Raw genomic sequence first — 25,616 nt, forward strand, 5'->3', positions numbered from 1 at the left:
TTCCAGGACTCTGTAGAAATGAAAACTTGCAGATGTTGAAATCCTTGTGTAAGGATGTCAGTTTTGCAAGAACACATCCTTTCATATGCTTTAAATCATGTCTAGCTGACTTATCAAATATAATAATATGTAAATACTATGTGCATAGTTATGTTGCTTAGGGAACACGACACAAAAGCCTGCGCATGCTTGGCACAAATACAATTAAAATATTTTCAATCAACAGTTGTTGAAGCCTCATGGATATTGAGGGGTCAGCTGTATTGACTAAACAAGAACATTTACCCAATTATCTCTTGCTACTGAAAGATCAGGTATATTGCCAAATAGAAGAAATTCACCCTGAGCAATTTTGACTTAGGTTAAAGGAATAATGTATTTTCAGTCCCCAAACTTATTTTAGACACATGTTTCAGTGTACTCATTTCAGTGATTTTTGTTTTTTGTTTTTGTTTTTTTTTTGTGTGTGTGTATGTATGTATCGTTCCATATGTAGAGATACTAATACTTAAATAGTTATGATAGGCTGGCAATATGGCACAGTGGTGACAAGTTTAGCTAGCCTATGTAAAGCCCTAGGTTCAATTCCTAGCACACATACAAAAAGGAAGAAATAACTTTTGGAAATTAAGTGAAGTCACTAATCAAGTTGCTTAGAGTATTATAATATTAAAATTGAGATGCTTCCCAAGCCCAAAGTAATCTAACGAAGAGATGAAGCAGGAAAGTGTCCCCAGATAATCTGGAACCTTGGTGTGTGATCCACCAACCCAAGCTCCCAGAGTGTGTTAGAAATTGATAAATATAAGCCAGGAATTTTTGGCACACACCTTTAATCCCAGCACTCAGGAGGCAGAGGCAGTGGATCTCTGTGAGTTTGAGACCAGCCTGGTCTACAAAGAGCTAGTTCCAGGACAGCCTCCAAAGCCACAGAGAAACCCTGTCTGGAAAAACAACAAAAAAAAATAATAATAATGATAAACGTAAAGCTAGTGTCAGTTTCAAATTGTGGGCATTTTTAAAGCATTTAAACTAAATAGGACCTAAGCAAATATTAATGTTTATTTTTATTGTCAGTAAATATTTGATATACCCTGTGGAAATAAAATACAGATACCATAACATGAACATGGAAGCACTTTTCAGGTGTGATTTATATACTGACTGTGTCATAGCGTCTGTAAATTATGAGTGATATAAAATTTTAAGGCAGGAAGATGATTCTCAGTGAGACTAGGAAAAGTGTAGGTTTTTTTTTTTTTTATACCTGATGCGATTAGAATGCCTACAGTTATGACAGGTAGATGTTAGGGGAAAAACACATCCCTTTCTAGAGAAAGTACTAAGGAAATAACATCAAGAGAAGACTAGGTTTAGAGCCCCTGCTAAGGTGAACAGAGTTCAGAATTGTTTTGCAATAGTTGAGGAAAGTGACTTGGGATTATGCTAGATTTCTGGGTATGCAATTTTAAAAATACAGTTGAAACTCTTTTGCAGCATTTGGACAGTAAGATAATAAGGAAAATTTGAACACAGCTATGTTTACCAGCTGTACCATGAACTCTCCAATTTAGGAACATTCTGATATTTGGAATGGATTTGATTGAGCAAAGAACAGAGATAGGATACTATAGTAACAACTGATGACATGGGATCTCTTGGGTTTGAAGAGACTCTTGCTGACTGGAAACTAATCTTCATGAAGATATAGTTAATCTCCTAGCCACTTGATGCACAAATATTTACATTATTGTATTTAATAATTTCTAAAAATATGTAGTATTTCATTTTTATGTGTTTCAGTGAATTTAATAACTTAAATATGATACTAAATTAATATCATATTACTTCTTTTAAATAAGAATATGTCATGCCAAAGTTTAGTTCCATACTGGAAACAGTAATTGAAGCCATACAAAGACTATAAACTTATTTGTTTGTTGTGCAGTTTTCTTCATAAAGACAAAAAATAAAGGACAAGATATCATTTTATAATTTTCCATCCTCACAACCAATTATTTAAAAATTTCCTATGCTACACTGTTAACTTTAAAATTGAATGTATTTCCACTCCCTAACCCCCAGCACAATTCATTGAACCCAGCATGCTGTTTCTCTTTCTTAAGATCTGAAACCAGCATGGTGGTATGTATGAAATAATATGTGTTGTAAGATTTTGCCTGGGGAGATTTGATAAATGACAATTCACACCAAATACAACACCAACAGACCAAACAAGTGATGCCACTCAAATTGCTTGGTGGACCAGTGGGTTTGTTAAAGACTTACAACAACGTGGGTGACTGATTCAATCTCTGACTTCCCTGAATCCTGTCAGTCTCTTTTCCAGCCTCTTAAAATTCTGTTAGCTTCCTTACTGTCAGTTCAGAGGACAATGCAGCATATTAGCTTGTAGACTAGGAACCAATCCCATTGTCTCATTATGCTAATATGGTAGCTAGATGGGATTGACACAGGAAAACAATTGTTGAATATCAATTTGAGTTACTTTTCTGTATTTTCTGTTCTAGCACTAACTTGCAAGCTAAATTTTTAATATTATTGAAAATCAGATGAAACACAATGGTCCTGAATTTGTATGATGTCTCTAACTGATGTAGAGTCATGTATCAGCATGTATAAAAGTATCCCAATGTGTTTTCAGCTTACCTAATATATCTATTCTAACATATATAATGAACTATATTGTTATTTTATAAATTCAATATATTATGATGTAATTATTCATAACTATTTTTCCTTAATTATAAGATATACACTAACAATGAAGATAAGAAGAAATGCTGTTAAACAAGTCAGAAACTTGTGTCCTAACATAAACTTTACAATAATGCTCCTACCCAATGTAGTTTCTTTATACTTCAGCAATCACCCTTCTATTTCATTCTTTTAATTCACACTGATTAGCAGATTAATATACTTATCTTTTTCTTTCAAATGCATTAAAAACTGACCCAGGGAGCAAATTAATGGGTTCATTTTGTTTTCCTAACCACTCAGAATAGCTCTAACTCAGTCATAGTTGCATTCTTTTGATTGGAAGAATAAATTTTCACAAGTGGCTGATGCCCTTTGGAAATACCTCTTTCATGTTGGTCTAGGTAGTTCCAAAGACCCACATTCTAGAGTTTTAACTTTAGGAAACCAATAGAAGTTTTACATCCCGTGATGTAGGACACATTTCGACTGACATGTCAATGTGAAGTACCTACATGATCTTGTATTAATCCTTCATTTCAAAGAATATTGAATCTCCATGATTTCAAGTAGTTTAGGGAGAGATATAATTATAGTAGTCTCTAAGAGTGTGAATAAATTCTATATGAAGTGCTGAAATAATTTTATATACCATTGATTATAAACCCTGATATTTGAAGAGGACATGAAGTTTTTCCTTGACCTAGGCCAGAAACTTCACTATAACGTTTCTTATTGCCTCTCATGTTAAATTGTGTTTAATCTAGTCCATTTACCTCTGACCTTTTTTTCCAGCCTTACTTTTTGTCAGTTTATGAAGAAAATTGGGTTTGGAGGACTTAATAGACTGAAGTTCAAAGTAACAATAGGAAAGTGGATCACAACAGAATTTGTCACCGATGAAATATTAATGGGAAAAATCAACACTTTTTTTGACATGATTTAACCCCAGATATGGATAATTCTGATGTAATTAAAATAAATTTATAAACACTAAAACACCATTAAATACATCTTCTGGAGCCCAGAAAGATGAATTAATAAAACTTTTGTGTCATGTAGTTAAAATGAAAAGATTAAAGAGAAATAAAAATATAAGAATGTATCTGTGATAACTAAAGCAAGAATCAAAAAATTATTAGGCTCAGTTAGCTCTAGAAATAAATGTCCAGTGTTTTATAATGATCTAATTCATACAGACTTGTTTGGACTCATTAAATACTAGAAGAATCTCAAGGACTAAAGTCAAGGATGATGATACAGTCTTGTTCATGAAAGGCTTCATGAGACAAGGTCAGAGTATCTCCTGCCCTTCTCCAATGAAGCATCAAGCTAGAGGCTCTTCCTCACCATGCTTTGCTCCATGGTGGTCAGTTTCTTTTCCTTTCTTCCCTACTCAGCTCTACAAACCATTTCACATGTCACTTGACATGAACATGAAAGCAGTCATGCTGACTAGCTATAGTCACACTGCACACACCAGGAAATTAAACATGGTATAAAATTTTTCATATGTATAAGTGGCCCATAAAAGCTAGTCTCACTCCAACTTTAAGATTGTTTTTTCCACACTGCAACTGCACCAGGGAAATACTGGTGAACATTCACATTAAACTGTCAACCTACCATTGGCTGTTTTCTGTTTCTATAATTGCAAGTAAATGTCTCTCTTCTTTATTGAAACTGTCTCAAATTACACTACACAGTCAATATTTGAATTCTGGTAGCTTCTTATACATTGGTCTGATTTTAGGTAACTAGGAGAGTATAGCACATTGGGATTCAAAAACAAGGTCCCATATGCAGCATTCACACATAACATCACCATTACCCTTCATGGAGACTTTTAATTTTCAAAGAACAATTTCCTCATTTGTAAAACTAGACTAAAATTATCTGTTCTGTTTATTTTACGTAAGTTTTTATTTTTTTGTTAGCCAACAGTTATAATTAAAGAAGAAGCTTCTAGAGACTTTATAATACAAGAAAATATTGTCATCTTATCTTAGCCAAATAATATACTTGCTGTGCCAGATATGATACAATATGTGATAAAGTTAGCAAACTAAACATAATTTAAGAGTATATGCTCTAAGATACAATGTCTCATAAAGTACAAAAGATACTGATAATTATTGTGCTTTATTTAAAGACTCATCCATTCTTCATTGTGTTTCTCTTAGGGCCACTGAGGTTCCTTTCTCAGACAGAATCTATCACAGCCTTCATGGGAGATACAGTGTTACTCAAGTGTGAAGTAATTGGGGAACCCATGCCAACAATACACTGGCAGAAAAATCAACAAGACCTCATCCCAGTTCCAGGAGACTCCCGGGTGGTGGTCTTGCCTTCTGGCGCATTGCAGATCAGCAGACTTCAACCAGGGGACATTGGAATCTACCGATGCACAGCTCGGAATCCAGCCAGCACAAGAATGGGAAATGAAGCAGAAGTCAGAATTTTATCAGGTATTTCAATACTTAACTTTTTCTCCACAATAAAACTGTCTAGAAGAGATCAAATGATTTTCCCTGGACAAATAGTCTCTAAAGACTACAAATTGTCTATTGCTTACTGATTTTTCATTAATATTTTTTCTCCTTTATTTTTGCTAACATGCTATATGAGATTATAACAGCTGTTCTTAAGGTTTCTGTGTACTACTAATTGTTAAGAGAAATATATAAATATGTTCATTCATTTAGGTTTATTTCATATTTTTGTGAAAAGTCCATTTAGAAAAACTTCTCATTTGAATTCATTTTCTTCTGACAGGGTTCTAAAAGATAGGTACATTGCTATTTACAAAAATGAAAGGATTTGTGAGGTTGAATATCATTCCTAAATTAACATCTCACAAACATCTACTCAAACTTTTATACAACAATTTCTGGAAATCACTGTACTATGTCTAACATTGACTAAAACTGACACAGGTTCTGGCCTTTTACAGTTCTGGTTTAAAGAAAACATACAAGTATTTATAACAAAATGTGATTAATGTTATAATACGAAATTTTGTTGCTTTCCATCTTTCATATTTTTTTCTTATTCCCTTGGTAATTCCCTGACTCTGACCATCATTTTCTTTTCCTAAACAGTTAAAAGTTGGATTAGCTCCATCTAAGGTCTCTTCCAGTAACTTTTGTTATCACAAGTCTCTGTAACATCTACATCCACACTTGGTCTTAGGCAGACATATACTTACTTTCCTTAATCACAGAAAAACATTGAGAAGTTTAAATGAATTGCTCTTCAAAGCATAGGTGCTGGTATCCATCTACACACTCCTAATTGCTTGCAGTTATCATAGCTATTTCATATAGAGAGAGTGTAAGTCTTTCTGAAAGAAAACTAGCAATCCAGGTAAAGTTTATTCAGTGTTTTAAATAAGGCAATTTTAAAACATCATTCTCATTTCCTTGTGTGTTCCAATTAGTCACACGCAGGATGGTTTCTTCTAGTTCCATCCATTTGCCTGTGAATTTCAAGATTTCATTGTTTTTTTTTCCACTAAATAGTACTCCATTGTGTAAATGTACCACATTTTCTCCATCCATTCTTCAGTTTCGGGGCATCTAGGTTGCTTCCAGTTTCTAGATATTACAAATAATGCTTCTATGAACATCGCTGAACAGATGTCCTTTTGAATGAATGTGCATCTTTTGGGTATATGCCTAAGAGTGGAATTGCTGGGCCTTGTTGTAGACTGATTTCCATTTTCCTGAGGAATCTCCATACTGATTTCCAAAGTTGCTTTACAAGTTGGCACTCCCACTAGCAGTGGAGGAGTGTTCCCCTTTCTCCACATCCTCTCCTGCATAAAGTGTTACTGGTGTTTTTGATTATAGCCATTCTGACAGGAGTAAGATGATATGTAAGAGTTGTTTTGATTTGCATTTCCCTGAAGGCTAAGGATGTTGAGCACTTTCTTATGTGTCTTTCAGCCATTTTAGATTCCTCTATTGAGAATTGTCTATTTAGTTCTGTACTCCACTTTTTAATTTGATTATTTGGTGTTTTGTTGACTAGCTTCATGAGTTCTTTGTATATTTTGGAAATCATCCCTCTGTTGGACGTGGGGTTGGTGTAATATTTTCCCATTCTGTGGGTGGCTGTTTTGTCTTTTTGCTGTGTCCTTTGCCTTACAGAAGCTTCTCAGTTTCAGGAGGTCCCATTTAGTATCTGTCTATCTCAGTGTCTATGCTACTGGTGTTATGTTCTGGAAGCAGTCTCCTGTACCAATTCATTTGAGGGTACCTCCTACTTTCACTTCTAAGAAGTTCATCCTATAGTTAAAGGAAGGCCATATGTTGAGGTGATACGGATGAAGTTGGAGGGAGAGTGGTGGATATGATCATATTACATTGTATACATGTATGAAATTCTCAAAGAAAAAGTGAAATAAAATAAGAATTTTTATTTAAGTTTTTATTAATTCAAATACTAAAACATAAACTTCACAAAATAACTACAGGAAGATCTGTCCTTTACATAGCCTGGCTCATGCACTATAGATACTCAAAAGGTCTGTATAAAACAAGTTCTGTTTGATTCATTTGTTCCCAAACAAATATTATATATATGCAGGAAAACCAGTAAATGATTATCCTTAAAGCCTTAGTTGCTAATAGTGCTTCTCGGATTTTTAACATATTGCTGTTTTCCCTGCATCAGTTTCCACTTTCTGTAAACAATAACTTGAATCACTGATCGTTACAAACAGATATTGTACATTTCTATCATACCTCTTATTTAATTGGAAAATGATATGGCCACTAAAATAGGCACCCATTATGTAATTAGCATGAATTAGTAGCTAGCTCATGCCTGTAGTGTACCCCCTTTGAAACTGAGACAAAAGTATTCCCAGGTTTGTGACTTCACTAGGCTACAGAAAAATTTCCAGGGCAACTTGGGATACAAACTGAGATACTTCAAAAAATAAAGAAAAGAAATAAAAACACAGGATCAGAATGGTTAAAACACAAACATTTTCCTATTGTACCTGAAGTTCCATGCTGATTAAGTTATTTCTTGTGTTAGGGCTAATGTGAAATTTGACAACTTTACTCACACATATCTATTAGCAGTATTTGGATATTTATTATTTATTTATTGAGTTATTTATGTATTGCCTTTCCAGTAGTGGAGAGTAAACCTAGACCTTCAAACATCCTGGGTAAGGGTTCTACCATTGATGCGAATCCATGCCCAATTCTTAATAGTTAAATTTGGAGACAGGGTCTCACTAAGTTACCTAGGATAGCCTTTTACTCATGCTTAAGCCCAGGCAGTCCTTAAACTTGGGAAGTTCTTGCCTCATCCTCTCAAGTATCAGAGAGTATATCCTCTTCCATAACCCATTCAAGGTCAATTTCTATGTATATGTTTACAAAGGATTATCTAATTCTAACTAACTTTAATTTATAAACTTATTCAAATTCATGGAACACATTCCAGGCCATAAATATCAGCAAATACATAATATAGTTCAATAATATAGTTCAATAATTGTGACTAGTTTCAGTTTATAAACACTTCATCCCAATACCATTTTTACTAACACATACGTAACAGCCAATGTTATAAAAAGAAAAGTTGGATGAGAAATTCCTGGGAAGAAAATACATAAAGCAAATATTGTATACTGTGAACCATATAAGTCAGAATGCTCTTGCCCTGTGTATGAGAGACATGACATTTGATTGTCTTGAAGATTGAGGAATGTCTAACAAGGAAACTATATATCAGAGAAGAGTTAAGGAGCACAAGGAGGTGGGGGCTTTTGAGAAAACATCACAGATTCTGTGAGACAACATTAGAAAACATAGGAAGGTGTGGTGGGAGGGACAAACCAGAATGAAGGAAGTTAAACTGGGAAGAGAGACTGGTAGAAACCATCATGTTAATTGGGCAGAGAACTGAATGGGAACTGCCTATATGGTGGCATCCGGTGTTGGGACTTATGAGGGATGGGATGTCATCTGGGCTCTGAAAAAAGCTGGGAAGTAGAACCTGAACAGGGACAGGAGTGTGGCCATGTTTTACATCCTTATGAAGCCTGAGCATGAGAGAAGAAAGTTATTGTAGATAGCATCAATTATATATTTCTAGAGAGCTTTTTCCATGTTATTTCATCTTTTCTATGTGAAAATAATTATTTCATTCAAAAGCAAGAAAATTAGTAACTAATTTAATTTGTTGATTAATGAGTTAAGACAAATCGAGTTTTTACTTATGAGTAATTATATGTTTTTAATGGAGAAAATTAGCAGTAAGCAGCTGTAATACACTTGTTTTGAAATATCAACTGAAACACCACAGGTGGTGATGTTTCAAAACATCATATGCATAGGGCACTATATTATGGGTTAAGGCAGCCAGCCATTGTGGTTGTAAAATTAACTTTATTCCTGGTTCATCACATTTGAGTGCCAAGCCTCCAACTGACTTACACAATTATAAATGTGCTTTGATCCGTAGGTTGACTGAAAGAACTGGTCCAGGCACTGGATTTCTTATTTCATATTTCTTACTGACCTAATTGAATTAGTCAATTGATAATTCTATCTACTGTTTCTTCATTAAGCTACACTTAGGTGATGCTGGGTCCTCTACAGACCCAATGCTATGAACTTTCTGTGGTTGGTTGAAAATATATTCTGAATTCTTTTGTTATGTTAGTCAAATAAAATATGGACAGTTTTTAATATTTGTCTTATTTGTGACCTTAGAACAGATAATTTTACAATTTCATTTATCATTAGGAAGACAACTTAATATGGTATTCAACATTATATTTGATTAAATATTTCTTTTAATTCAAAGTTAATTACAGGTTGTCATTTAAAAAAAAAATCTTGGTTTAGTTCCACACCATAGGAATAAAGTGGCTTTCACAAAAACATAAGACACAGAAAAATATTTTTGTTTTCAAGCAATTATAAATTTTGCATTTACACTACTGTATGATTTTTAAAAATGTCCAATAATATCATCTTCCAAAACAACAAATATGTTTTATATTTAAAAAACCCTATTAACTGGTTATAGTGTTATAAATATAAATCCCAGAATATGGGAAAGAGACTAGGGAGGACTGTATGCTTCAGCCAACCTAGACTACACAGGGTGCACCTAGCCAGCAAGAACTAGGTGCTCTATAGACCCTTTTCACACAAGCAGAACAAGTTAATGACCATCTGATTCTTCAGATGCTGCTACTGCGGCTGACTCATCAGAGTGGCAGCTGCTGAAGATTGAGCGACTTCAGCAAGATCTTCAAAGTAGACAGGACGGACGTTTGCCACTGTAGGTGATCATTTCCCTTAGGAAAGGTTTTTCTTTTCTTTTTTTCGAGACAGGGTTTCTTTGTGGCTTTGGAGGCTGTTCTGGAACTAGCTTTTGTAGACCAGGATGGCCTCGAACTCACGGAGATCTCCCTCCTGAGTGCTGGGATTAAAGGCATGCAACACCACTGCCCGGACTAGGAAAGGTTTTTCAATAGCAGGACCTCCTGCCTAATAGCATTTTGCTGACTGTGGACCTCCTTTCAGAACCAGAGCCAACCTTTGAAATTCAGTCACAGTTTCATCAACGAAGATGACATCATATTCATAAACTTAATTTTCTTAGGATGATCCAGCTCCTGTGCATATCCATAAAATGTAGTCTCTTGTGGAACTAGCTCTGTACTGATGCTGTAGCAATTCATTCAGCTCTTCAAGACCCTCTGCTGTTTCTAGCTCTTTTACTATTCCCCCCATATCTGAAGTGACTTCATCTATGTAAATGTGGAACTCATCAACATCATCCATGAAAGTTGGAATCAACCACCTTCATGGCCGTATTCATGTAAACTTTGTGACCTTCCACCAATCATAAAATACTTAATGGCATTTAATACTGAATCTTGACCAAAGATTTTCTGTATGACAGAAATAGTCTTTTAAAATGTATTTCTCAAATAACAGGATTTGGATGTGAAATTACCCTTTGAGCCCTGAGATGCAGAATGGATGCTATATTATGAAACAGAAAAAGGTAATCTCATTAAACTGATCTTCAGTGACCAAGATCACTGCAAATTAGGATTAATATTTATATTTATAATATATATAATATTTATATATTCCTCCAAATCTAATATAATAACAACAACGTAAAAAATTCTATGTAATCCTATGTAATGTAAATAATTCTTTGTAAAGAATTGTTTCATTTGTGTGTGAATAGCAGATCTCAAGACTCGGCTTAAATATTTCATAAAATACACTGCAAATAATTGTTGTGTCACCTAATTTTTGTTGCACTCAGAATGCAAAAGCAAAGTAGAAAGATGAACTATATTTAAAGGGCCTCAAGCAGATTTTCACAATGGTGGATGATCATCTGTTTTAACTTAGTTCCTAGTTATATTAGCACCTGACACATGAAACAGTCAGACCTTTGAGTCACTGGCAACATCATTGACATTTGTTTCCACTTATGAAAGTCTTAGGTATCATCATCTTCAAATAGAAGGCTGTTGGCATATTTTGGAAATTAACTTTGAGTTTAGTAAGCTTCTTCAATTGTTCTAGCTAGATTTTTGATAATTCTTTATATCTTTACTTGTTTCAATTAATTATTTATACATTTGAATAGAAATGACTCTTTTCTTATACCTCATGAATCAAACACTTCTAGATTCAAATTTTCTTCTGAACCTTCCTCACATTGCTCACCTTCACAGAATTGAATGGCATTTAGGGACTTGTTCTCTATTAAGATTTGACTTAAAGGAATTTATTGCCTGGTTTGATTTTCTGGTCATACTACTCCATATCTGCAGACCAACTGTTTGTCTTTCTTATCATTTATAAGCTCAGTGGAGCACTGCTTAATTTCTTTCTAGACCCTTCCTTTGTACTGATAAGTTGACTAGGTGATTGGTACAAGAGCTCTTGCTCTCAGCCACTAAGCTGTCAGTGAAAGTCCCTTCCTTGCTGAGCTTAATTGTTTCTAGCTTTGAATGTAAGCCAAAAGGCATATGACTTCCTTCAATTATACACAGTTTGTCCAGTTTCATTATTATCCTGTCTCAAAACAAGGGAGGACTGAGGAAAGGGAAATATGGAAACAGTAGGAAATCACATTTAATTTTTTAGGTTTGCCATCTGTGCCATGACTCTTCAGAATAATTACAGTTGTAACAGGAAAGATCGCTGATTGTGGATCACCAAGCATATATAATAAGAGTTCAAAAATATTGTGAGAATTATCAAACTGTGATAGACATGAAGTGAGTGGTTGTTGTTGCACAAATGTGGTTTTGACAAACAAAATGTCCAAATAAAAGAGCAATTATTTATAAAATACAACCAAGAACAGAAAAAAAAGTTGAGGTACACCAGAGAACATTGCCACAATATTTTTTAATTTTAATATATTGTGTAATTGTCTGTAAGGGATGGTGAACAATGCACTAAAATGATTTGTGAATTTATCATCAAGCTAGGTTGTTAATTCATAAGACAACTAAAATAAGACAAAGCAAGAAGGGGACATTAGTGTGAACACACACACTCAGCTCCAAAGAGCACAGATGACTAAACAAGCCAGGATGCATATTTAGAAAGTCTTGGTGAGAACTTCTAGACTACAAGATGAATACTTTAGTAAAGCATGACACCAGATGATGTTAAATATGGAATATAAATTTGAACTCAACATACTGAGAGTCTTAATTCTCATGTCTAGATATTTAAAGTGAATTATATTTATCTGTGGTTGGTAACCTTTGCAAGTTTTTTGGAATGAATATTGAAGTAAGTAGAACCCATAAAAACAGAAACAAAGAAGCAAATTATAAGTATCATTCAAAGACCGCTAGACACTTTTCTCTCAGACTTCCAATTGTGTGAAGGATTTTTCTAGCCACCTAACTTTTTGTAGAGGCTACTTTTGAATGTTCTGTTTCTGACATCAGGCTATAAGCAGAACACATGTGGCCACTGAAGATTTAAAATGAATGAAATTATTACCTGTGTTCCTTTCATATATGCATTTAGAAAATGATGAATATGTTAGTACTTTATATTAGGTTTCATATAGTACAGATTTACTACATACCATGATTTATCTGGACCCATGGAAAGTCTGAACATGGACTTCCATCATCTGTTTTCCTAGATTTTGCTCAGATTGAGTTAGTGTCCCAATATATTATCATGAGAAATGATTAAAGACATGGATTTTAACACCAGGCTAAGTACAGATCTTGGTTTCACACTTCATAGCTGTACAATCTTAGACAAATTACTTAATTTAAAACATTATCTTGTGGAATGAAGACAGAGCTGGGGTATATTTTGTAGGATGATTGTAAAGATTAAATTGGACAGGCCAAATGCATCTGGTAGCCCTCGGAGGTACTGGAAATATTTTTACATTTTAGAAGCTTCCTCAATGCTAAAAAAAAATTTGATTCTCATGTAAGGTTTGTTTTCCTGATTATTACCTTGTTTTTCTTATGAGTATACAAGCATCTCCATAGTTATATATTAGTAATTTGTCTAATTTTCTCCTTTCCTTTTTATATCTAAGCTACAACTACATGAAAGTATTTGTTCTCTAGAATCTCACACTCTGATTTCAACCCAGGCTTATTTATCAACATCATTTCTTCTGTTGTATGATATAGGCTACAATGGCTTAAATGAGAAGTAGTAAAAAAAAATATGCTTGCTAGTATTAGATCTTCAAAATCCAGAAGCAATCCATTCAACACTTATGTCCTTTGTGCCTGTCTATCCTGAGAAGTGATAAGATGTGATCTGCTTTTGAAAATGTCTTCATAGCCAAGGGTACCATTTGTTATTTCTTCAGCCCTGACCCTGCCTTGGGTGGATTTCAGAGTTCCGGTTTGCCACAGAAACTCCAGTTTTTGAAGAGCGCATTGCAATTTCAATCAAGTGATAATTATTGGTTAAAAAGTTGAAAATCATGGGATAATTTTTCTATTTTAGGTTAATAAAAATACTTCTGTCAGTTTATATTAGAACAAAAATCCCTAGAAGATGATCAAATGCCTTTCATTGTGTACAGTTGACCAAGTTCCATGATACGATGAGTCTCTATACATAGGAGCTGCCATCTCATTGGAAACTGAGCTGAGCTGGCTCAGGAATGAATGGACAAATGTCTTATATTAGAATAAGCTACCGGAGCTAAAACCATGTCTTACTGGATGTGAGACTACTGAGATAGCCACACTTTCAAAGGGGTTGTCAAAATCATCTTGGGGCTGAAGAGATGGCTCAGTGGTTAAGAGAATGTGTGGCTCTCACAGAGGGCCAGGTTCATTTCCCAGTACCCATGTCTTGCATTACAACCAACTTTAACTCCAGTTCTAAGCCATCCTCAATTCCAGTATTCAATGCCCTTTGAGCCAGGAGTGTGTGTTGTGCACATACATACATGTACACAAAACACTCAAATAAATAAATTGAAAAAAATTTAAAAGTCATTTCAACTGTAACAATATTTAATATGTTAATAACATAAATTTAATTACTACAGATAAATGAACGTCCTCTGTCTTTGAATCTCTCACTACAATTGTGGTATGTCAGGAGGTCCATGATTCTGACTGAAAAGGAAAATACTAGGGGAACTATCTTAAAATTCAGTGTGTCTATTACTCTCATGTCACAGTGATTATCCCATCATCAGATCCATTATTTTTCTACTTTCCCCTTGACCTGAGTAATGTTAGATATTGATTTGATTATTTTATGTTCTTTTAGCTTCTATTCTATGAAATTTTACTGTATCCCAAAAGATAAAAAGCAAAAGTAAAAGTCTCATAGTGGACCTCCAAATGGAAGAATGGGTATTTCTAGAAAAGAAGTGATCCTGTGTTTTCCCAAACACAGTGAGGCAAATATATGTCCAGTTTTGTCTTAACTACAAATGAGATGCTAGCATCCCTGTGTGGATGGAACAGAGGACCAAGCAATCTTATCTGACTCAGACACAAACAAGAAGCCTTCCCTGAGGATTTGTGCAGAACAAAACTATAATTTATCAGTGCACAAGTGTCAGAAAAAAAAATTCTGAATCACTAGGACACTTGCTTTCTCCATTGCCTTTGTTTAACACTAATTTCTCCCTAAATAAAAACAAAAATATATTCTGCCTTAAGGTATGGTTATACCTTTCTTAACTCCATGTAGTAAAAAGAGGAAATATTCCAGATAGCTTTATATATTTATCAAAAGCAAGTATTAGAATAAAGAAACTACTACTTTTCTGGAAAGTTCCAAATGCTTCTATATATGTACATATACATTTTGAAGATTTTTTATTCTTTAAATGAACTTTGACACATCACAATGGCAACATTTGTTTCCTAGAATTCTAAAGTCAACTTTTAAAAATTGAACCATTCTAAAAATGAAAAATCACTTCCTTCAGACCTACTTCACTAATCATTGAACCAAAATTTCCCAGGGACAGAAGGGACTTGGCCATAAGGTAGTGACAAGAATAAATGTTCTCCTTTCTTCCAAATCTAACCACAAATAGCAGTAAGTATGTGTTCATGGAAAAGGAAAGAGGAAATATGAACAGATGTAGGAATATTTACAGAGAAAATGTCATTTTATTACCAAATTGGTGTAAATAAGGCAAGAAAATGACAGAATCTCAGAGTGAGGAGCAGCTCCTGAGAAATGGCTCCTTGCTTTCCTGTGTTCAAAGCTCCCCAGCAGTTTACAGCAAGATGGAATTTATTTCATTGTTGTTTTATGAAATACATTTTGGTTTTTGTGATTTGTTGAGATTAGGTTTGTTTTCATTTTTTTTCAAATTTAAATTAGAAACAAACTTCATTTAAAGGTCAATTTCAGTTCCCTCTCCCTTCCCTGTCCTCCACCAAGCCCATATCCCATCCCCTTTCTGCTCCCCAGGGAGGGTGAAGCATTCCATGGGGATCTTCAAAGTCTGTCATATCATTTGGAGCAGAGCCTTGTGTTTAGGCTGAGAGAGTATCCCTCTATGTGGAGTGGGCTCCCAAAGTCCATTAGTGTACTAGGGATAAATACTGATCCACTACTAGAGGCCCCATAGATTACCCAAACCTCCAACCTGACATTCACATTCAGGAGGTCTGCTTTTCAGAAAACCAAACAAAACAAGCAAACAAAAAAAAATTCTAAACTAGGAGTTGAGAGGAATGCCATGGAAAGTCTCACACTGAGCTATTATTATAGCATAAGCTGGATGGTGTTTGAGATATGCAGACCTGTGGAAGCCTAGCTAGAAGGACAAAGGCTGAGCAGCCAGCAGGTGAACAGCAGGCTAAGCTGAAGGTGATATTGCAGATACAGGCAACCCTGAGTAGTTAAATAAGTTTATAACTCTTATGCCTGAGCAGAAATTAAAAGGAACACCTCATGGTAGCTGGCTAAACCCTTATGTTCCAGTTGAAAATTCTGTGATAAGCCAACCAGGTATGATATTAATAAGCCACACCAAAGATTATACAATGGGGAAAGAAGGTATTATATTCAGAAAGTATGAAAATTAAAACTATTACTAGTTATTTTAGAGCGACAGTTATTAAATCCAGAAAACAAGTGATTTTTTTGCTGACACAGATTCCAGCAATCCATAATTTAATTTTCTCATGCCTCAATTATTCTTCAGAATCAGCACATGACTTTAATGGTGAGGTTCCTAAATAATAGCTCTGGAAAATGGTCCCATTGAGGAGAGGCTATCATCACAGACTGAACACACACATCCACTTATCCAGAATCCTCAGCACCATGTTCTGTGATGTAAGATACTTATAATAGTTTCCTTCAGTACTAAATATGAGTTCCAGTTGCATAATTTATGTGGTCAATCTAGTCATTTGCTCTGGGCATCTTTTTGTTTTGTTTTTCAATCAGGGTTTCTCTATGTAGCTTTGGCTATTCTGGAACCCACTCTGTAGACCAGGCTGACCTCGAAATCACAGAGATCCACCTGCGTTTGCCTCCTTGAGTCCTGAGATTATAGGTGTGTACTGCCATGGCCTGGCTTAGCTGTAAGGATCTTAAAAAGCAAAGGCTTCGTGTATTTGGAAAAATCTATCCAAGAATGACTAAAGAGTGACATCTTTTTTGTACTGAGATTCAAACTCAATTGACCACTATAATGTAGGACAATACCCTTTGTTTCAGAAAATGCCACTTGAAACTACCTATTCTCCAATTGTCCTAGTATACCTTTTGTCTACCTCTTTGTATCAGTAGCTCTGGTGATGGCTGTTGGGTTTTATTTCTGAGTATATAGGCACTGGGTCATATTATATCATTCTAAAGGATCAAGGAATAACACTCTAAATAGACACTTGCTGAATGGTAAGGATTACCATTTTTAAATTTTATTTTCTTGTTTTTACATTCTACCCAAAGCTTCATCTCCCTCATCTCTTCCCAGTCACACCCGTGGGGATTGGGTTCATGCCTCACATTGGGTACCACTTGTTATGAGAAGCTCCAGCGGTCTGTTAAATCATCTCAAGAATTTATTTAGGTATAAGATAGGGACAATCACTCACTGATACAGAAACAATTAGATGCTACCACTGATCAGCTGCCTCCATCCAGACATTCTGCCCTGGGGTGAAGAGCATCAATCCCAAGTCACCTCTCCACTGCCTGCTTCACTCCAACCACCCAATCTACCAAGAGCAAGAGAGTTCCCGACCCTTTCCCTCAGTTTCTAAGCTGTCACATAGGCAGACCACCTCTTAGAGCTTGCTGCCCCAAAAGTCATCGGCCAAAATCCACAACACCCCTCCCTCTACATCCCAGCCACATTGTACCTCTTCAGATACAGGCAGGCATCCCGTTGATATAAGTAAGCCATGGTGTATCAAGCTTCAGTGAGACCAGACACCCCTCCTCATTAGACATTTGAAGTTTTTTCTGTTTTATATGATAAAAATATGGACAAAATGATGAGAAAAACAAGAAGGTGGAGCAAGAAGAGGAGAGGGATGGGTAAAGGAAGTAGAGAAAGAGGAGGAGAGAGTCACATCATCAGTTTCTATTTGATAGATACAAAGTTGTTCTTGTATTGGTAGGAAATGTGATCTTGGTTCTTTTATGATGATTATTCTTCCAATCTGCCTCTGCAGGTTCTCAAATAATGGTTCATGGATGAGATCTGAACCCTAGTGTTACACTCCCTATTGGAGTTTTCCCGATGCTGTCCAAGAATGCTCTTGATGCAGCAGTAATCAATATTAAGCCTTTTGAATCACTATCCTTGATTTTGTTTGGTTTTATATTCTTCTGGTCAAACCTGGAAACTGCGCATGAAGGCTGTCACAGTGCAGTCAGTGTTCTTTGATACAAAGCACTTCTGTGATAACTTGAATTCCAAACAGATTGAGCTACCTTTTGTTGATTTCCCTTATGGAACATTAGCTTGATTTGAAAAGACAATCAAAAGAGGATGATATTTTTTTCAGACACAGATGCTATTTATATATTTTTCAAAATGAAAAATTTGAATGAGTCACTTGATTAAAACAAGATATTTTCTACCAAGATGAAATTCAAGCTTCTAAGGTAAAATTAGAAATTTGAAAAATGTGTACATTTTACTGGTAGCTTGATAGCTTTCCAACGTTAAAAGTCTGTTTTGATGGGATTGCTGGTAATAGTAATGAATGATTTTTTTCTATAATGATACATGTCAACCGTTGGAAGTCCTGTCTAAAATAGCATACTATTCCAAATTACCATCAACTGGATGTGACAAAATCATACATCAATAAATGATCCATCCAATTACAAGATGAGCCAGTGAATTTTTTTTTTGTATAAGACAATACAGAATGTTTATGGATACTATGTTTGATTCCACATCACAACTAACCATCAAGAAACTGGTTGCTAGGATTTGGTACAGTGTTAACAGTATAGTTCTATTTTAGCTAAAGTTTACCAAAACACGCCTTTGACAGCTACATATCTATTTGAAATTGGACTATTTATTTATTTATTTATTTATTTATTTATTTATTTATTTATTGGTTTTTTTCAAGACAGGGTTTCTCTGTGGCTTTGGAGGCTGTCCTGGAACTAGCTCTTGTAGACCAGGCTGGACTCGAACTCACAGAGATCTGCCTGCCTCTGCCTCCCGAGTGCCGGGATTAAAGGCGTGCGCCATCACTGTCCGGCGAAATTGGCCTATTTATATGCAATGCATAAAGCCATACCTATGTGAAATATATGAATGGAGAAATCATAAAAACCAAGTTATTTTTAACCAAGCTACTTATTTAAGAAATTTATACAAGTATAAAAACTACCACTATTTCACTAATACTTTTGTTCAAAAATCATGTTACTCTTGAAATGCCCATTTTGTAAGGTTCAGCTATCTGAGGAGAATTCTTTTTTTTTCAATACCCAGATTATATAAAATGTATTTAAAATCTCCACATAAACCCCACAAATAATACAGTTAAAATAGTCCAAAGGTCAGAATAGATATTGCTCAAAAGGAAATACATAAATGGCCAACAAGTAAATTCTAAAAAGGACATCATTAATCATCACAGAAATTAACCACAGTCAGAACCACAGTGAGATATTGTCTCACCTCAGCAAAAATGGCTATGATCCACAAGAGTAAGTGTTCAGTGAAATGAGGCATATGCAGAAAGACAAATACCACACAACCTCACTCACTGATGGAAACTACAATATCATAGGACAGTAGACTGGAATATTAGTCACTAGAGTCTAAGAAGAGCAAAAAATGAAGGGGTAGGAAAACAGGCAGGAGAAATTAGTTCTGGCTTTCTCTTCCACACTCCAAGAACAATTTTCTTTAACAAGCTAGGATATACTTCAAGATAACAGGAAGAGTACAAAAGATCTCAACAAATAATAATGATTAATGTTAGAAGTGATGGAAAAGCAATTTATCACTACATATTATATATGTGTCCAATATATATTCACACATGTATGAATCATTAGCATACAGTACTTTGTACAAGTATATTTTATAACATTTTATAACATTGAAAAAGAAATACGAAAAAAGCAATAATATTTGAATTCATGGTCCTTACTCCATATTGAATCATCTAAAGCTCTCTTTGAAAATCTTAGTTCAATTTTTATATTTCAAAGCTGAGGAGATAGCTCAGTTGGTCAAGTGCTTGCTAGGCAAGTATGAGGACCTGAGTTAAATCCCCATTTTCTGAGGAGAATTCTTTGGAGTCCTCAGTAATAACAAGCAGTTTCAGATCCTCAGTTGACATTGTCATATAATCCCATGTTTAATGATTTTAGAATAGTCCCCTTCAATTCAGAGAACTGATGAAGCTAAAGTGGGCCAAAATTTCCATTTAAAATGAAATGGATAGAGAATATGGGAGAAACAGTCAAAGGCAATGAATTGCTATGAGGTCATTCAGTGCTCCAAGGCATCTTGGTAGTCTCAGGGAGAACTATGTATATGTATTACCCTTTAATAACTATTTTCTGCTTACTCTTCTACCACTCTGATGGCAGACAGACTAGGTCAACACACACACACACACACACACACACACACACACACACACACACACACACCCTAAACTGCGTTTGAATTGAAGCAGGTTATGATGATTACAATCAGTTTAGAATGACAAGTCATGTCATTTTGTACATATTCATGTGTTTTATATGACAGAAGCTTTCTTTGTAATTATTGATGTAAACATTTGTCACAGGAACACTTTTTATTAGTTTTAATGCAGAAAAGTTTCCAAATTTGTTATCTAATAGCCACACTTACACACTCTCTCCAAATTTTATTTTTAAATATTCTAAACCTATAAAACTATCTGAAGTGTATGTACAGTTTAATAAATAGCAATAAGATGATCTCTCATCCAATTTATATCACATTGAAAACTTATATTCACATGACCATCCCCCTTTTACTATAATGAATGTGTGTCATTAACTCACTTAAAAACATTTCATGCCAGGCGTTGGTGGCACACACCTTTAATCCCAGCACTTGGGAAGCAGAGGCAGGTGGATCTTTGTGAATTCGAGGCCAGCCCGGTCTCCAGAGTGAGTGCCAGGATAGACTCCAAAGCTACAAAGAGAAACCTGTCACGAAACACCAAACAAGAAAAAGAAAAGAAAACATTTCACATGTTCTATTACCTGTATTACTTCACAAGGACTTGACTACCTACTGTCCATATAGCTAGAATACACATGACAGTTATCATTAATTACTAATTCTACCCTGTTTTCAATTAAAGTCAATTTAGACAACAAGAGTTATCATCTAGAATTTCTAGTTTTTCAGTAAACCGCTATGGAGCTTAAAGGAAGAATTTTTGTTTGCTTTAAATATTTGCCTGGAGTTTTATTCGTTAACTTTTATGATTTCTTTTTCTCTTTGTAAAAGTTTTATACACCTTGCCACAGTGGAGTTTAAAATAACTCTTCACTCTAAAAATACTACATGCCATTTTGGAAACCTTTAGAAAATACAGAAAAATGTAAAGGTGAAAATGAAAACCACCTGCAGTTCTATCACACACAGTTAACCTTGACAATCATCTTTATTCTACTAATTTTAAAATGGAGGTATGGTTTTTCCAATGCCTCTTTAAGATATTCACTTTAAAAATTGTAAAAAGGAGGTGGAAATGAATTTGTGTATAGTCTCTGTAGATGATGGCCAGATCATCCCAACAGTATAAAAACCCCAAAGCAAACAAAGACAATAACCACAATGGCCAGTTTGTATTTTAAATTGTTCAGGTGTGTTGTCTTGCATTCATTGTTATGTGTTTCTTTCAGTTGCTATTCTTGGTAGAATAACTTACCAAATGTCCCTTAAGACAAGGCAAGATTTATTGCCTCTTCTGGTTTTGTAGCACATTGCAGCAATTCCTGTTTCGGGGGGCTCATTTAAGATTTTCTTCTTCACAATCTGGCAGTTGGGTTTGGGATTGTAACCCGGGCCTCGTTGCCAACCATGTAAGGGGAGGCTCATTGTCACGGACCTTACTACTGAACTATTGACAGGTGATAGCTTCTTGGAGTGGGATATTATTGTCTCCAGTTGTGTGTACCTAATGCTGAGCTGATCAGGCTCCAGTGAATAGCTCCAAACCAACTTGGATAGACCCAGTTAAACTTAATGGGTCACAAAACAAAACATGAGAAGTAGATGTTTAGGGACACAGAGAGATAGTGATACTAAAGCAGAGGGGTGGGACATGAGAGTGATCAGTATGCATTGTGTACATGTGTACAATTGTCAAATAACAAATCTAACTAATAGTACTCAAAATCTCTATTTATTAATAGAAGATCTGTTCATGAACACCAAACACCAAGAGTAACAAAATTATCCTTCAATTGGTGAATTAATAAGCTAATGAACAAGCTGGGCAGAGTGATACAATTACATATTACTCAACAAAGAAGACCAAATATCAGCCACAAAATGAAAGAATGTTAAGGATAGAATGCTGAGTTTAAAAAGTGCAGTTTTAAAGACAGCATATTATATGATTGGTAATTATTAATACGAATAATACCAGTTAATTAACCTATAATCTGTCATATTACTCAGGTAAAACCTTAACACAGAGAAAATGCAAATAATTTCAATTCTCAAAAATGTTCAGCACTGTATGTAGTGAAATGATTAGCTATCCCTTAATATTTAAAGTAGGGCTAATGAGGAAAGATGAATATATAAAGAAATGGCATATTCTAATGATGTATATATGACTTGCATTTATACAAGTCTAAATGGAATAATTAACCCTAATTTAAACTATGGAAATAATTTAATAACTATGTTAACATTGGTAACAACTGAGCTATTCTAATGTAACACCATCAGGACAGGAAGATGGTGGCAGAAGATGGGGAGCTGACACTGAGGAACTAACCCTGTTTTGTTTTTTTAGTTCTTAATACATTGAATATTTTTAATGTATTCAAAAATGAAATATTTATTTTTATGTTATAGTTATGTTTTCAATAAAATACATAATTTGAGTTGCAATATTTATTCCGTGGTTGGTAAATAATTTACCTATATAACATTCTAGGTAAAATTTACTTTAGGTAGCAAATAATATTAAGCAGATCTCACCAGGGAGATATATAGCAGTCTTGTGTAGCATGTATAGGAATGGTATTACTGGAAGCAAGTGGTGAGGGGTTGTGTCTGAATGAATTGTCTGCCTTAGCAATGACAGCTGCATATGAATGTATATTGTGGGGATTTGTCTGTTTCAGAAAATATTTTCCTTAGTTGGTGTTATCTTAGGAACCATATTTGTTTATTTGAAAAGTCACTTATGAGAGGGGAAATATAATATGCTATTCCATGATTTCCAAAAGTCTTGAGGCATTTTTCAACAACATTGGTTTAATAACAATTAACACATTTGAGAAAATGCTTTAAATATTTTCATTGTGAAGGTGATTTATTTCTGCTATTAAAAATGCCAAAGACAGATGTAGAAAGACTGAGAGAGTGTAAATTTCTATACACAGAGTATTTAAAATGAAAATTACTAGCCCAGTAATTTGTTTTTCTTCTATGACCTCCACACTCAAAAAATGTGAGGTAGAATCTGGCCTGGGACAGTAACTGTGTTTAAATGTATTCCAAGTCTTTCTCACATAATTTATTATAAGGTCCACAGCAGCCTGCAATATGGCATGGTGGCATCTAACCTCATTAGTGACTCTCCATTCACCTCTCTCTCCTGGATGTAAGATTTCATCATCTCATCACCTCACTTTCTTTGCATTCAGATTTTATGTTTGAGTGTGCAGTATTATTGACTAGTTAATTATACATATCTAAGTTATACCCATGATTAAAGTTCCCTAGAAGGGTGTACGTTTTATACCTTTAGACCATAGGATAAGGCCATTGCCTTGGTAAGTCTACAGGCATTGTGCCTGGAACTCACATATGAAAACAAAGGGTGCTCTTTGCTCCAAAGAGGAGTTCCTTGATGTTGAACCTATGCTTAGGCTCTGAATTTCTGTTTATTCCATGTGAGGAAAACTCATGAGTTATATTGGTCAAGTGAGGGTAAGATGGGGCTCACAAGTCTGGATTGCACATTTGTTCTAGTAAACATGGATAATACATATATAGATGAAGTGGGAGAGACGAAATGGAGGGAGGTTGAATACTTCATTCACCCAAGTTCTTAGCAACAGGGACAAGCTCACACTTTGGAAATATTTTAAAATTTTATAGAGAAAACAAAACTACACCATAACCTGATTTATTTTTATAAAGCAAGCAAGAAAACTTAAGCAAACATAACTTGTGCTTGGAAAAATCAAACATTTCCTCAAAATTGTATATCTATCCCAAACCATTATAATATGTTTATTTATCATACATATCAACACATAAAAGTGATTTTTAAGAAGCAGAAGAAAGAAGAATCAAGGTTAGTTGCAGTATCTGTCTTATTCCTTTTGCCTTATGTTTTGATTTCTTAGTGGCTAAGAATATTCTAATGTCAGGATTACACATTCTGGCAGTAGAAAATCTCTTTCAGAATATTTTTCCTCAAAATTTCCTGCCCATTTATCTACTTTTCTAACTTTATTCTTCATTATCTTTAATCATAGTAATTATACATATTATTCTAGCTACAATTTTTAATGAGATATATGACTCTGTGTTTTTGTTTCCATAGATCCAGGGCTGCATAGGCAGCTCTATTTTCTGCAAAGACCATCCAACGTAATAGCCATTGAAGGAAAAGATGCTGTCCTGGAGTGTTGTGTCTCTGGCTACCCTCCACCAAGTTTCACCTGGTTACGAGGCGAGGAGGTTATCCAACTGAGGTATTACACACCCGGACCCCTCAGAACTATATTCTATTGGTTTTGATGGGCATCAAAAGTTCATGTTTTCTCAAAATAACTAGATTTGTTTTCAAATTCTTTGGCATGATTAAAGTATAGAAGATAATTAACCATTGGGAGTAGATGATAAGGAAATAAGTAAAAGCTGAGGGATCCGTTCTGAAGGCAACTGTGTTAGAGTGATACTGAGAGATGTTCAAATGATGTCATCACAGGAATATCATAAGGAGAAGGTAAATCTTATATGTTCATAACACAATGTGCACGCACATACACACTCATGTATGCATGTGCACACACACATTACCTAACTTGTTATGTTAATCATTTCATATTACATACACATGTATATATTTCACATTCCATACATAAAAGCACCACATGCTATACCATAGATAAAAGCAATTTCTCACTGTCAATTATTTTCAATAATGGTGAAGACAGAAAAGAAACATTTCTTCAGTTTAATGCATTACATGTAATTTTAAGGTATTCATAGATACCTTAGTTTCAAATGTGCCTTTTATTATCCCAATTAATATAAACATAAGATAAAGCAGGAGAACATGGCTCACATTGGGTTAGCCCAAGATTAATAATAAGGGAAAATTAGAAAGCAAGTCCATAGTTGAATGGAATACTTAGTCTAAAACACATTGATTAAATGGATCTCACTTAAGAAATTAAGTTCATTGATTAGAAAGACTAGAATACCCCTTTTTATACATTTAATTTCTGTGATGACATATGTGCTTAGCTCATAAATTATTGTTTAAATGTGTTCAATGTAAGTAAGTATTTAGGCAGCAATAAGCCATAGGATGCTACCATGGTGTTTCTGAGGTCATAAAGGCATACACAAAATCTAGTCACCATTTCACTTTGATATGGGCAGATACTCTTGGTTGAGTTGAAGTGTGACTTTTTAAATGGTGACTGAGTTATATATCAGAGTAGAAGACA

The 25,616-nt window shown here is 34.7% G+C and overlaps 1 protein-coding gene across 1 annotated transcript in view; it reads left to right on the forward strand.

Annotated features, from left to right (window-relative positions):
• Positions 1 to 25,616, forward strand: part of Dcc (DCC netrin 1 receptor) — a 1,088,579-nt gene that overhangs the window by 517,551 nt on the left and 545,412 nt on the right. Inside the window, exons 3-4 of the mRNA XM_035440067.1 lie at positions 4,902 to 5,186; positions 24,482 to 24,632. Of these exons, the coding sequence (XP_035295958.1) occupies positions 4,902 to 5,186; positions 24,482 to 24,632 (436 nt within the window). The remainder of the gene's footprint in view (positions 1 to 4,901; positions 5,187 to 24,481; positions 24,633 to 25,616) is intronic.

This window comes from Cricetulus griseus, chromosome 2 (genome assembly GCF_003668045.3).
Source record: "Cricetulus griseus strain 17A/GY chromosome 2, alternate assembly CriGri-PICRH-1.0, whole genome shotgun sequence".
In the NCBI taxonomy this organism is placed as follows: Eukaryota; Metazoa; Chordata; class Mammalia; order Rodentia; family Cricetidae; genus Cricetulus; species Cricetulus griseus.